The sequence below is a fragment of the Nerophis ophidion genome, linkage group LG05 (genome assembly GCF_033978795.1).
Source record: "Nerophis ophidion isolate RoL-2023_Sa linkage group LG05, RoL_Noph_v1.0, whole genome shotgun sequence".
NCBI lineage: Eukaryota > Metazoa > Chordata > Actinopteri > Syngnathiformes > Syngnathidae > Nerophis > Nerophis ophidion.
Window position 1 is genome coordinate 17,077,244 of NC_084615.1, and position 13,013 is coordinate 17,090,256.

A 13,013-nucleotide genomic window follows, 5' to 3' on the forward strand; every position below is an offset into this window, starting at 1 on the left:
GATAGGTAGAAAACAAAGATGCTGAACCGACAGTTGACAGGTAAACAAAGATGCAAAACTGACAGTTGACAGGTAAACTAAGATGCAAAACTGACAGTTGACAGGTAGAAAACAAAGATTCTAAACTGACAGTTGACAGGTAGAAAACAAAGATGCTGAACTGACAGTTGACAGGTAGAAAACAAATATGCTAAACTGACAGTTGACAGGTAGAAAACAAAGATCCTAAACTGACAGTTGACAGGTAGAAAACAAAGATGCTAAACTGACAGTTGACAGGTAGAAAAGAAAGATGCTCAACTGACAGTTGACAGGTAGAAAAGAAAGATGCTGAACTGACAGTTGATAGGTAGAAAACAAAGATGCTAAACTGAAAGTTGACAGATAGAAAAGAAAGATGCTTAACTGACAGTTGACAGGTAGAAAACAAAGATGCTAAACTGACAGTTGATAGGTAGAAAACAAAGATGCTGAACTGACAGTTGACAGGTAAACAAAGATGCAAAACTGACAGTTGACAGGTAAACTAAGATGCAAAACTGACAGTTGACAGGTAGAAAACAAAGATTCTAAACTGACAGTTGACAGGTAGAAAACAAAGATTCTAAACTGACAGTTGACAGGTAGAAAACAAAGATGCTGAACTGACAATTGACAGGTAGAAAACAAAGATGTTGAACTGACAGTTGACAGGTCGAAAACAAAGATGCTAAACTGACAGTTGACAGGTAGAAAACAAAGATGCTGAACTGACAGTTGACAGGTAGAAAACAAATAAGCTAAACTGACAGTTGACAGGTAGAAAACAAAGATGCTAAACTGACAGTTGACAGGTAGAAAACAAAGATGCTAAACTGACAGTTGACAGGTAGAAAAGAAAGGTGCTCAACTGACAGTTGACAGGTAGAAAAGAAAGGTGCTCAACTGACAGTTGACAGGTAGAAAAGAAAGATGCTGAACTGACAGTTGATAGGTAGAAAACAAAGATGCTAAACTGAAAGTTGACAGATAGAAAAGAAAGATGCTTAACTGACAGTTGACAGGTAGAAAAGAAAGGTGCTAAATTGACAGTTGACAGGTAGAAAACAAAGATGCTAAACTGACCTTTTGCATAAGAGAAAAGACTCCAAAGGCAGTCGAGTAAAGAGGGTTAAAGCAGTTTATTGACTTTTATTGTTGCTGTTTAGAACGCTTTGTCAGGTCTAGCTTGTCTTAATGTGGAAACGGGGGATCAAAAAATTAACAAAAGTGGCTTAACACTCAAATCATCCACCTCTATAGGAAACTTTTACAACATGTTCTAAAATACTGAATATCTTGGGGCGAGTTTAGATTTCAATCATAATGGGGACTAATAGCTACTTAAAGCGTTAAAGGGAAGAAAATATACAGAAGAAAAAAGGGGGAATGAAGACACACCTTTTTAAGGAAATCAACTAAATACAACATCATCTTCAAATCAATCCATCAAATAGTTTGAATGATTGGGACATTTTGATCTGTTTAAGTGACCAAGTTGGGGACTGATGATATATAAAAAAACAAGAGGATTCTTCCAGGCAACGTCCACCAAATTAAAATCTACACAAAATACACCCTGATTTGCATCCATCCATCCAGCACCACTCAAAAGCAGGAAAACAATACATGCTTCTTTTTTTTTTTTGGAACAGTGAAATGATTGAATTTAACTGTACATGACTGTCTGGTGAACAGCAAACTTAAATACAAAGACACAAGAAAGAATAACATCATGCTAGTGTTTTACATTGGCAGAAAGCCCCTCCCGCCTGATCATGGAAAAAAGACAAAAAAACAACTGAAGTACTGAAATGCATAGCGGGAGACTTTCTTCAACACTTTTTTAAAAGACACAAGTGTTGGTTTCCAGTCGCGACAGAATATATGTAAAATAAATACATTTACTTTATTTTTTTTTCCTTTTTGCTTTTGGAGCGATCATGAGAGGTAACGGTTGTGTGTTGTTTTTTTTTTTTGAGATGAAATGCTGAGAAGCTAGAAAAATACAAAAACCCGGCAAAGAAAGCCTATTATGTACACTGTGTCAGGCCCGAGTGCTCCCTAAATGCCATGCAAATGCAAATATTAGTGTTCCTTTGGTTATGTAAAAAAAACAAAAACATCTACATGCATCTTACAAAAATAAAAAGTATAGAAAAAATTGCAGTTATCTGAAAAAAATGCATCCTCCAATGTAAAAAAGTCATTAGTAATATATGTAGCATCTCTAGTATATTAAAGCTATAACCAAATATACTTTCTTTCTTTCGGGTTAGCACTAAAAAGTGATGACATGAAGCTGCCAACCTTTCAACAATTTCTTTTTTTCTTTTTAAATTTCCTTCAAGATGTCATTAAATTATCTTGATAAATCTGCATAGCGTGTCATTATGTGCAACTTGTACATTACATGTCTCAATGAAATGTAAAAATAAAAATAAAGAAATATCATCCCTGTGGTGCAGCAGGGAACATAAGTGCTATAAAAATGCACAAAAAAATCCATCAGGTAGCTCATTTTTGAACCAACTGATTATTTGTTGGCAATTTAACCTCAAATGCCCTAAAAAAAAAATCACATTACTTCATGGTATTAGTTAAACTGCACAACAGGTTTAAAAAGAAAACAACCTAACTTGCATCAAACTACTTTATGCACCGGGTGGAAGTTATGAAAAAAAAAAACTGCCTTTAGTGTTGATTCACCCCAAAAAAGCCACAATGTATCGTCTTGAATTGAAATGGTACTTGAAGTCTGCGTGTGGTTGTACCGATCGCTCGTGCTGGAGATGGTCCAGTGGGGCGAGGGACAAACTGGCCATGAGGAGGTGGCGCCGTGCCACAACATGGCGGTCACACGCCCACCTTAAAAGACGCTTGTGCCCAGCATCATTCTTTTAAAAGGAAGTCACATTTTTTCTAAAAACAAAAAAGTCCTCACTGAGAATGTGAGGAGACTGTGTGCATAGGAGAGACTTCACTCCTTCGAGGAGTTCTACTTCCTGTCCGTGTCTTCTTCCTGTCGTCCAGGTCTGGTCTTGGCGGGCGACGTCTGCGGTCCTCTTGAGCGTCCAGGCAGGTTCGGAGAAAGGTGGTGGAGGGGTTGACGTCAGCTTCGGGGGGACAGAGGGGTGGGAGGACATGTCCTGGAAGACACAAGGTTAGTAGAATGTCATTCAAAAACATACTGACCAGAATATAAAACGGCACTTATAATGAACCTTGGTAAAACTTAATAACCATTTAGACCCCCTGAATACTAGTAAATTATATAATTACCAAAATGACCCTAATATAAGACCACTCTCAATATAAATGTTAGTAGAAAATTATATAATTACCGTATTGACCCTAATATAAGACCCCCTGATTAAAAATGTTACTACAAAGTTGTATAATTACCGTATGGACCCTGATATAAGACCACCATAAATATGTTACAAGAAAATTATATAATTACCGTATTGATCCTAATATAAGATCACCCTGAATGTATATGTTAGTAGAAAATTATAATTACCGTATTAACGCTAATATGAGACCAACCTGATTATAAATGTTAGTAGAAAGTTATATAATTACCGTATTGACCCTAATGAGACCCCCCCTGATTAAAAATGTTACTAGAAAATTATATAATTACCGTATTGACCCTGATATAAGACCACCATGAATATAAATGTTACGAGAAAGTTATATAATTACCTTATTGAACCTAATATAAACCACCATAAATATGTTACAAGAAAATTATATGATTACCGTATTGACCCTAATATAAGATCACCCTGAATGTATATATTAATAGAAAATTATATAATTACCGTATTGACCCTAATATGAGACCAACCTGATTATAAATGTTAGTAGAAAGTTATATAATTACCGTATTGACCCTAATAAGATCACTCTGAATGTAAATGTTACTAGTAAATTATATAATTACCACATTTACCCACTGCGATGAGGTAGCGACTTGTCCACACGATTATAGCTGAGATAGGCACCAGCGCCCCCCGCGACCCCAAAGGGAATATGCGGTAGAAAATGGATGGATGGGCATATTGACCCCAATATAAGAGCACACTGAATGTTACTAGTAAATTATATCATTACCGTAATGACCCTAATAAGACCACTCTGAATGTAAATGTTACTAGTAAATTATATAATTACCGTATTGACCCTAATATAAGACCACCCTGAATATAAATGTTGCTAGAAAATTATATTACCGTATTGACCCTAATATAAGACCACCCTGAATGTAAATGTTACTGGAAAATTATCTTATTACCGTATTGACCCTAATATAAGACCAACCTGAATGTAAAAGTTACTGAAAAATGATGTTATTACCGTATTGACCCTAATATAAGACCACCCTAAATATAAATGTTAATAGAAAATTATGTATTTCCGTATTGACCCTAAAATTTTAATTTTCCTGAAGGAACTCTCCTGAAGGAATCAATAAAGTACTACCTAAAAAAAAATAAGACGACCCTGAATGTATCTATTTTTAGAAAGTTGTATAATTACCGTATCGACCCTAATATAAGACCACTCTGAATATAAACGTTACAAGAAAATTATATAATTACCGTATTGACCCTAATATAAGACCACCATGAATATAAATGTTATCAGAAAGTTATATAATTACCGTATTGACCTGAATATAACACCATCTTAAATGTAAATGTTACTAGAAAATTATATAATTACGGTATTGACCCTAATATAAGACCACACTGAATGTAAATGTTACTAGAAAATTATATAATTACTGTATTGACGCTAATATAAGACCACCCTAAATATATATCCATCCATCCATTTTTCTACCGCTTATTCCCTTTAGAGCCGCAGGGGGCCTAAATATAAATGTTACTAGAAAATTATAAAATTACTGTATTGACGCTAATATAAGACCACCCTAAATATAAATCCATCCATCCATTTTTTCTACCGCTTATTCCCTTTGAGGTCACAGGGGGCCTAAATATAAAAGTTACTAGAAAACTATATAATTACCATATTGACCCTAATATAAGACCACCCTGAACATAAATGCTACGAGAAAGTTATATAATTACCGTATTGACCCTAATATAAGACCACCCTGAATATGTTAGTAGAAAGTTATATAATTACCATATTGACCCTTATATAAGACCACTCTGAATGTTACTAGGGAATTATATAATTACCTTATTGACCCTAATATAAGACCACCATGAATGTAATTACTACAAAGTAATGTAATTACCACATTGAACCTAATATAAGACCAATGAATGTAAATATTACTAGAAAATCCTATAACTACTGTATTGAGCCAAACTTAAGACCATCCTGATTATAAGCGTTTGTAGAAAATGATTTAATTTCTGCATTTACCCTAAACTAATATGAACTCCTCAAATATAAGACAACCTGCATTTTTCGGTTTGATATAATTACCAAAGAAAATCCAAGAGACTTTTTTAAAGATTTTCAAGACGGATTAAAGATAACAAATGTTACGTATTGACCCAAATATAAAACAAAAACTGTTATTTGGAAAACACATTCTAAACATTTGTCCCAGGTGTGTCGTAACAAGCGTGGTCTTATATTTGCAGTACCGTAAGGGAAAAAGACTACCTGGCAAAATCTTTAGCTGGGCACCCAGTTGTGGGCGGAGCCCTGGGTGGTGGCCGGCCCCCCGTAGCCTTGGCCCCCGGGCAGGATAGGATCAAAGTTGAAGTCGATGCTGTCCCCGTCCATGAGGTCGCTATTGATGATGTAGTCGACGTCGCAGTCCAGGTTCTCGGTGAACATGTCCACGTCCAGGTCCGTTGGCAGTCTGTCCGGCGCGGCCTGGAAGCAGGATGCCGCTCCAAAGTGACCCACGCCCTGCGGGGCAGCGTTGGTCAACGGGACGCCGTGGTGAGAGGCCACCGGCTGGATGGCGGCGTGCTGTGCTTTGAGCGCGGACATATGAGGCAGGTCTTGGGTCAACCCGGGCAGGATCATGCCCAGACCCATGGGAGAGTGATGCTGGTGCTGGTGCTGGTGGTGCTGCTGGTGGTGCAGGTGCTGCTGAATCTGAGCCTGAAGGCACCTGGACGCCGCCGTGTTGGCGTCCAGGGCCTTACCCAGCAGCAGCTGATTGGGTTTGGGCCGCGCGCCCACCACCGAAGAACCCAGACCCATGAGGCCGGGATTAGGCATGAGGGGGTCCACCTGGGTCATGAGGACGTCGCTCGGGGGAGGAGAATCCGACGTGAGCAGCGCCTCCAGGCTGGAGGGCACGTGGGCGGCGTAGTGCGACGACCCCCGGGGGTTGGCGCTGGACAGGGGGTTGAAGAGGGAGTTGCTGAAGGTGGAGGGCTCCTTGTTGCCGGGGGTCTGGGTGGCCGCGAGGGGGGATGTCTGGTGAAAGGAGGAGAAGCCGGAGCCGCGGGACAACAGCGTGGAGGCAGACGGCAGCGGGGTCGGGGGCGCCGGGGGGGCGGTGCTGGGGCTGGCACCGCCCTGCTGGCTGCTCATCAAAGTCAGTCCGTCTATCAGATCCAGCTCCTCCATGAGGGTCTCGGTGAGAGTGGGGGTCAGGGTGCTGGCGGGGTAACGTCCCAGCAGCCCGTCTTCGGGGAGGTTGTCGTCGTCCTCCTGGCCGGGAGCGATGGGGGACAAACGGCCGCTCAGGGTGCTGGCGTTGGAGCTGGTGCGCGGCCGGAAGGTGGTCCACATGTCGCCGTCGTCCAAGCTGCCTCGAGACGAGGGGCTGCTGCCGCTGACCCCCCATTTGGGAAATGGCTGAGACGACCCGGGGCTGTCCGCGCCGGTGGACCCGCCGTTGCCCTCGCCCTGCAGAGCCGCGCCGGCCCCCGCGCCCGCCTGCTTCTTGGTCTGCTTGGCGCGCATGCGGCTCTTCAGCAGTTTGCTGCTGTTATCCATGGAGGCGGCTCGGCGGCGCGGCGCTTTGCCCGTTTTGCCGCCTTCAGGGTTGAGCATCCACCAGGAGCTCTTGCCCGTGGTCTCATTGTGGACGCGCAGGAATTTGTTGTGCAGCGACAGATTGTGGCGAATTGAGTTCTACAAGTAGAGACAGAAGAAGAAAAAAAAGAAAAATGTACATCATGAGATGCTACACCTTTTTTAATGCTGGGACCAGTACCACAAACCACCACTAGATGGAGCCAGATACAGCCGATGGCACCAGATCCCTTCAAAGATCATTTAAAAGCCTACTGAAATGAGATTTTCTTATTCAAACGGGGATAGCAGGTCCATTCTATGTGTCATACTTGATCATTTCGCGATATTGCCATATTTTTGCTGAAAGGATTTAGTAGAGAACATCGACGATAACGTTTTCAACTTTTGGTCGCTAATAAAAAAGCCTTGCCTGTACCGGAAGTAGCAGACGATGTGCGCGTGACGTCACGGGTTGTGGAGCTCCTCACATCTGAACATTGTTTATAATCATAGCCACCAGCAGCTAGAGCGATTCAGACCGAGAAAGCGACGATTTCCCCATTAATTTGAGCGAGGATGAAACATTTGTGGATGAGGAAAGTTAGAGTGAAGCGCTAGAAAAAGCAAGAGATTAGCACTCCAGCTTTCAGCTACCAATTAGGGCACTAGATGTCAGCCAGTGATGAGTGCGCTAATAGTAAGCTAGCATCTAGCACACACGTCTTCAGCTTAAAGCGGCAGTTTTCAGCTAGCGACTAGCACAAAAGTTTTAAGATAGCAATAAGTGCGCCAATTGTCAGATAGTGATTAGCACTCCAGCTTTCAGCTACCATTTAGGGCACTAGTTGTCAGCGAGCGGTGAGTGCGCCAATAGTAAGCTAGCATCTAGCACACACGTTTTCAGCTTAAAGCGGCAGTTTTCAGATAGCGACTAGCACAACAGTTTTAAGCTAGCAATTAGTGCGCCAATCGTCAGATAGCGATTAGCACCCCGGCTTTGAGCAACCAAACAGCGTGACAGTTTTCATGTCGTGATGAGTTTGCCAATAGTTAGCTAGCGATCAGCGCGCTAGTTATCAGCCAGCAATTCCTAGTTTGCGAACCGGTTCTCCAACGTTCTCCAATAAAAACTATTCGGATTCTGATTAGCGTGCTAGCTATCAGCTAGTGAGTAATGCGGAAGTTGTCAGCTGGGGGTTAGCATGCCAATTGTCTGTTAGCGATAAGTGCGCTGATAGTTAGCTAGCATTCAGCGCACCACTTTTCAGCTACCGAATAGCACGGTAGACTGCTAGCGGTGAGTGCGCCAATAGTTAACTAGCGGATTGATGCAGCATTTGTCAACTCGCGATAAGTGCGTTGATAGTTAGGTAGCGATCAGCACACCTGTTTTCCAGCAACCAAATAGTACACTAGAATGCTAGCAATACACGCGTCACTTGCCAGTTAGCAAATAGCGCACTGATTGTCAACTAGCACAACAGTTTTAAGCTAGCAATAAGTGCGCCAATCGACAGATAGCGATTAGCGCATCAGCTTTCAGCTACCAAATAGCGCACGAGTTGTCAACAAGCGATGAGGACGCTAATAGTTAGCTCGCATTTAGCGCACCGGTTTTCATCTTAAATCGGCAGTTGTCAGCTAGCACTGAGTGCGCCAATCGTCAGCTAGCGACTAGCACATCTTGTCAGCTAGCTACTAGCTATCAGCTAGTGAGTAATGTGGAAGTTGTCAGCTGGAGGTTAGCGTGCCAATTGTCTGCTCGCGGTGAGCGCGCCGATGGTTAGCTCGCGATTGACGCAGCAGCTGTCAGCTGGCAGTTTGCGCGCAAATTGTCAGCCAGCGAAAAGTGTGTCGATAATTTGCTAGCGATTAGCATTTTCAGCTACCAAATAGCACGCTAGACTGCTTGCGGTGAGTGCGCCAATGGTTAGCTAGCTATTGACGCCGCAGTTGTCAGCTAGCGGTTATCGCGTCAATTGTCAGCTAGCGGTTAGCGCGTCTATAGTTAGCCAGCGATTAGCGCCCTATATAGCTAGCTAGCAGATTGACGCCGCAGTTGTCAGCTAGCGGTTGGCGCACCAATTGTCAGCTCACGATAAGTGCGTCGATAGTTAGCTAGCGTGCAGCGTACCACTTTTCAGCTACCGAATAGCACGGTAGGCTGCTCGCGGTGAGTGCGCCAATGGTTAGCTCGCGATTGACCCCGCAGTTGTCAGCTAGCGCGCCAATTGTCAGCTCGCGATAAGTGCGTCGATAGTTAGCTAGCGATTAGTGTTTTCATCTACCGAATAGCACGCTAGACTGTTCGGGGGAGTGTGCCAATGGTTAGTTAGTGATTGACGGCGCAGTTGTCAGCTAGCGGTTAGTGCGTCGATAGTTAGCCAGCGATTAGCGTGCTATATAGCTAGCTAGCAGATTGACGCCGCAGTTGTCAGTTAGCGGTTGGCACGCTAATTGTCAGCTAGCGATAAGTGCGTCGATAGATAGCTAGCGATTGCCGTTTTCAGCAACCGAATAGCACACTAGACTGCTAGCGGTGAGTGCGCCAATAGTTAGCTAGTGGATTGACGTCACAGTTGTCAGCTAGCGGTTAGCACGCCAATCGCCAGCTAGCGATAAGTGTGTCGATAGTTTGCTAGCGCTTAGGGTTTTTAGCTACCGAATAGCACGCTAGACAGCTCGCAGTGAGTGGGCCAATTGTTAGCTAGCGATTGAGGCCGCAGTTGTTCGCTAGCGGTTAGCGCGCCAATTGTCAGCTCGCGTTAAGTGCGTCGATAGTTAACTAGCGATTAGCGCAGTCGTTTTTAGCTAGGGATTAGAGCGCTAGTAGCCATTGGCGACACTATACTGAATAATTGTAATATATTAGTATTGCACAATACCAAGGTACCTTTAGGAGCGATTTGCCTCATACTTGCCAACGCTCCCGGATTTTCCGGGAGACTCCCGAAATCCAGGGCTTCTCCCGAAAACCTCCCGGGACAAATTTTCTTCCGAAAATCTCCCGAAATTCAGGCAGAGCTGGAGGCCACGCCCCCTCCAGCTCCATGCGGACCTGAGTGACGTGTCGACAGCCTGTTTTCATTTCCGCTTTCCCACAATATCAACACCGTGTCTGCCCAATGACGTTACAACTGTAGAATGATCGAGGGCGAGTTATTGGTTTCTTATGTGGGTTTATTGTTAGGCACTTTCATCAACGTCCTCCCAGAGCGGTAAAACAACACACAAAAACAGCAGTCCGTTTTCGTCTACCGTAAAGCAGTTTGTCTGCCGTAAACAGCAATGTTGTGACACTCTTAAACAGGACAATACTGCCATCTACTGTACATGCATATGGTTAGAAAAACAAGGATGGACGATTCAACCCTTAACTCAACAATGAGTAAATGAGTGTTATGTGTTTGTAAATGTGTAAATAAATGAACACTGAAATTCAAGTATTTATTTCATTCACACACACACACACACACACACATATATCCATCCATTTTCTACCGCTTATTCCCTTTTGGGGTCGCTGGCGCCTATCTCAGTATATATATATACACACATATATATACACACACACATGTATATACACATATACACATATATATATATATACATATATATACACACACATGTATATATACATATATATACACATATATATATACATATATATACACACACACATATATATATACACACACGTATATATACATATATATATACACATTTATATATATACATATATATACACACACAAATATATACATATATATATACACACACACATATATATATATACATATATACATATACACACACACACACATATATACATACATATACACACACACATATATATATATATATACACACATACACACACACACATATATATATATGTATATATATATATATATATATATATATATACACACACACACCATATTTCCTTGAATTGCCGCAGGGCATATAGTATGCGCCTGCCTTGAATTACTGCTAGGTCAAACTCGCTTCGCAAAATAATTAGCGCATGCTTAGTATTACCGCCTGGTCAAACTCGTGACGTCACACTCAAATTTTTACTGCATTCCTTTGGTAAGTGCCGGAGTGAGAAGAGGTTTTAAAATAATTAGCGCATGCTTACTTTTACCGCATGCCTTTGGTAAGCGCAGGAGTGAGAAGAGGTTTTAAATTAATTAGCGCCCCGGCGGCAATTCAAGAAAATACGGTATATATATATATATATATATATATATATATATATAAGCGGTAGAAAATAGATGGATGGATATATTTTTTATTATATATATATATATATATATATATATATATATATATGTATATATATATATATATATATATATATATATATATAAAATAAAATATATATCCATCCATTTCCTACCGCTTATACCCTTTTAGGGTTGTGGGGGGCGCTGGCGTCTATGTCAGCTACATTATATATATATATATATATATATATATATATATATATATGAAATACTTGACTTGGTGAATCTAGCTGTAAATATACTCCTCCCCTCTTTACCACGCCCCCTTCCCCACCCCGACCTCCCGAAATCGGAGGTCTCAAGGTTAGCAAGTATGATTTACTTTAAAACCCAATTTGACACAAAACGTCCAGGTAGGGAGTCCCCGATCCACCTATGGGTCTGGGGGTCTGGTAAAGGTTAAAGACCCCCGGTCTAGTGTGCATGATGGTGTTGTGTTCGACTGACCTTCCACCCCGCCGAGCTGTTGCTGTCTCCTTTATCTCGGAAGTAAGGCACCGTCTTGACCATCCAGTCGTAAATCTGGGCCAGAGTGAGTCTCTTCTCGGGAGAGTTCTCTATGGCCTGGCTGATGAGGTCCGCGTAGCTCTGGTTGCCCCACGCGTTGCGTCGGGAGGACCCCTTGCGGGGCGTGGCGCCGGCCCCGCCCACGCCGGCCACGGCTCCGCCCTCGGACGCCGGCGAGGCCTTCCCCTGCTCGGACGCGATTGGCCGCGGCTCGGGCTTGTCCTCGTCCGCGGGCGGGGTCCCCGCGACGGACTCAGTGCCGTCGGGGGCCTCCTGCTTGACGACCGAGATGTCGGGCCTGGGCAGGGGCCATGTGCAGGAGCGGGGCCGGCTCTGCGGCTCAAAATCTGGGTCAATGGGCGGCACGAATTCCTCCATAGTGACTACGCTCGGAACTTTAAGAGCCCCCCAAAAAACGCGTCTTAAAACCGCATCAACCCCGAAATGTTACCAGGGAAAAAAACAATATGCTGCTAAAAAAAACGTAATAATCCGCGCACACCAGTTAATCCTCAGATTGGAGATTAGGGAACCCAAATAATCTCCTTAATACTAACTATCATAAACCTTCCGATTTGTATCGGAGCTCCTTTGTTTGGGTGGAATAAAAACAAAACCACATCGGCTCTGAAATTAAAAACAAAATATGATTCAAACTAATAGTCACAAAATGTTTTAATGTGTAGGAGTAAACAGGAAGTTCCTGTTGGAAAGTAATTTCAGATCTGAAATTAAAAAAGAAAATATGATTCAAACTAATCCAGTCATAAAATGTTTTAATGTGTAGGAGTAAACAGGAAGTTCCTGTTGCAAAGTTATTTCGGCTCTGAAATAAAAAACAAAATATATTTCAAACTAATCCAGTCATTAAATATTTTAATGTGTAGCAGTAAACAGGAAGTTCCTGTTGCAAAATTATTTCGGCTCTGAAATAAAAAACAAAATATGATTCAAACTAATCCAGACATAAAATGTTTTAATGTGTAGGAGTAAACAGGAAGTTCCTGTTGCAAAGTTATTTTACCAAGTAAAGTTTACACTTGACGCGATTATTTTAGTTGTAAACAACACCGTAAAAAAAAGACGCACCTGAAGTAAAGTAAAAAAAAAAGGGATTAATGTATAAAAAAAATAACTATACTGTTAGTTTTACTTACGGAGACAAACAATATTTTAGGTGTGGACAACCCGCCACATGTCGCCATCTGCCATGTTTCCACGCCACGACGA

At 42.2% G+C, this 13,013-nt stretch overlaps 1 protein-coding gene across 1 annotated transcript in view; it reads right to left on the minus strand.

The window, feature by feature from the left end:
- Positions 1–1,141: 1,141 nt before the first annotated feature.
- The window catches only part of foxo4 (forkhead box O4), a 12,302-nt gene continuing 430 nt past the window's right edge, over positions 1,142–13,013 (minus strand). The window contains exons 1-3 of the mRNA XM_061900240.1: positions 11,724–13,013; positions 5,671–7,104; positions 1,142–3,167 (exon numbers count right to left, since the gene is read on the minus strand). The exon at positions 11,724–13,013 is cut by the window's right edge and continues 430 nt beyond it. Coding sequence (XP_061756224.1) covers positions 5,683–7,104; positions 11,724–12,161 — 1,860 coding nt within the window. The 5' untranslated portion in view covers positions 12,162–13,013 and the 3' untranslated portion in view covers positions 1,142–3,167; positions 5,671–5,682. The remainder of the gene's footprint in view (positions 3,168–5,670; positions 7,105–11,723) is intronic.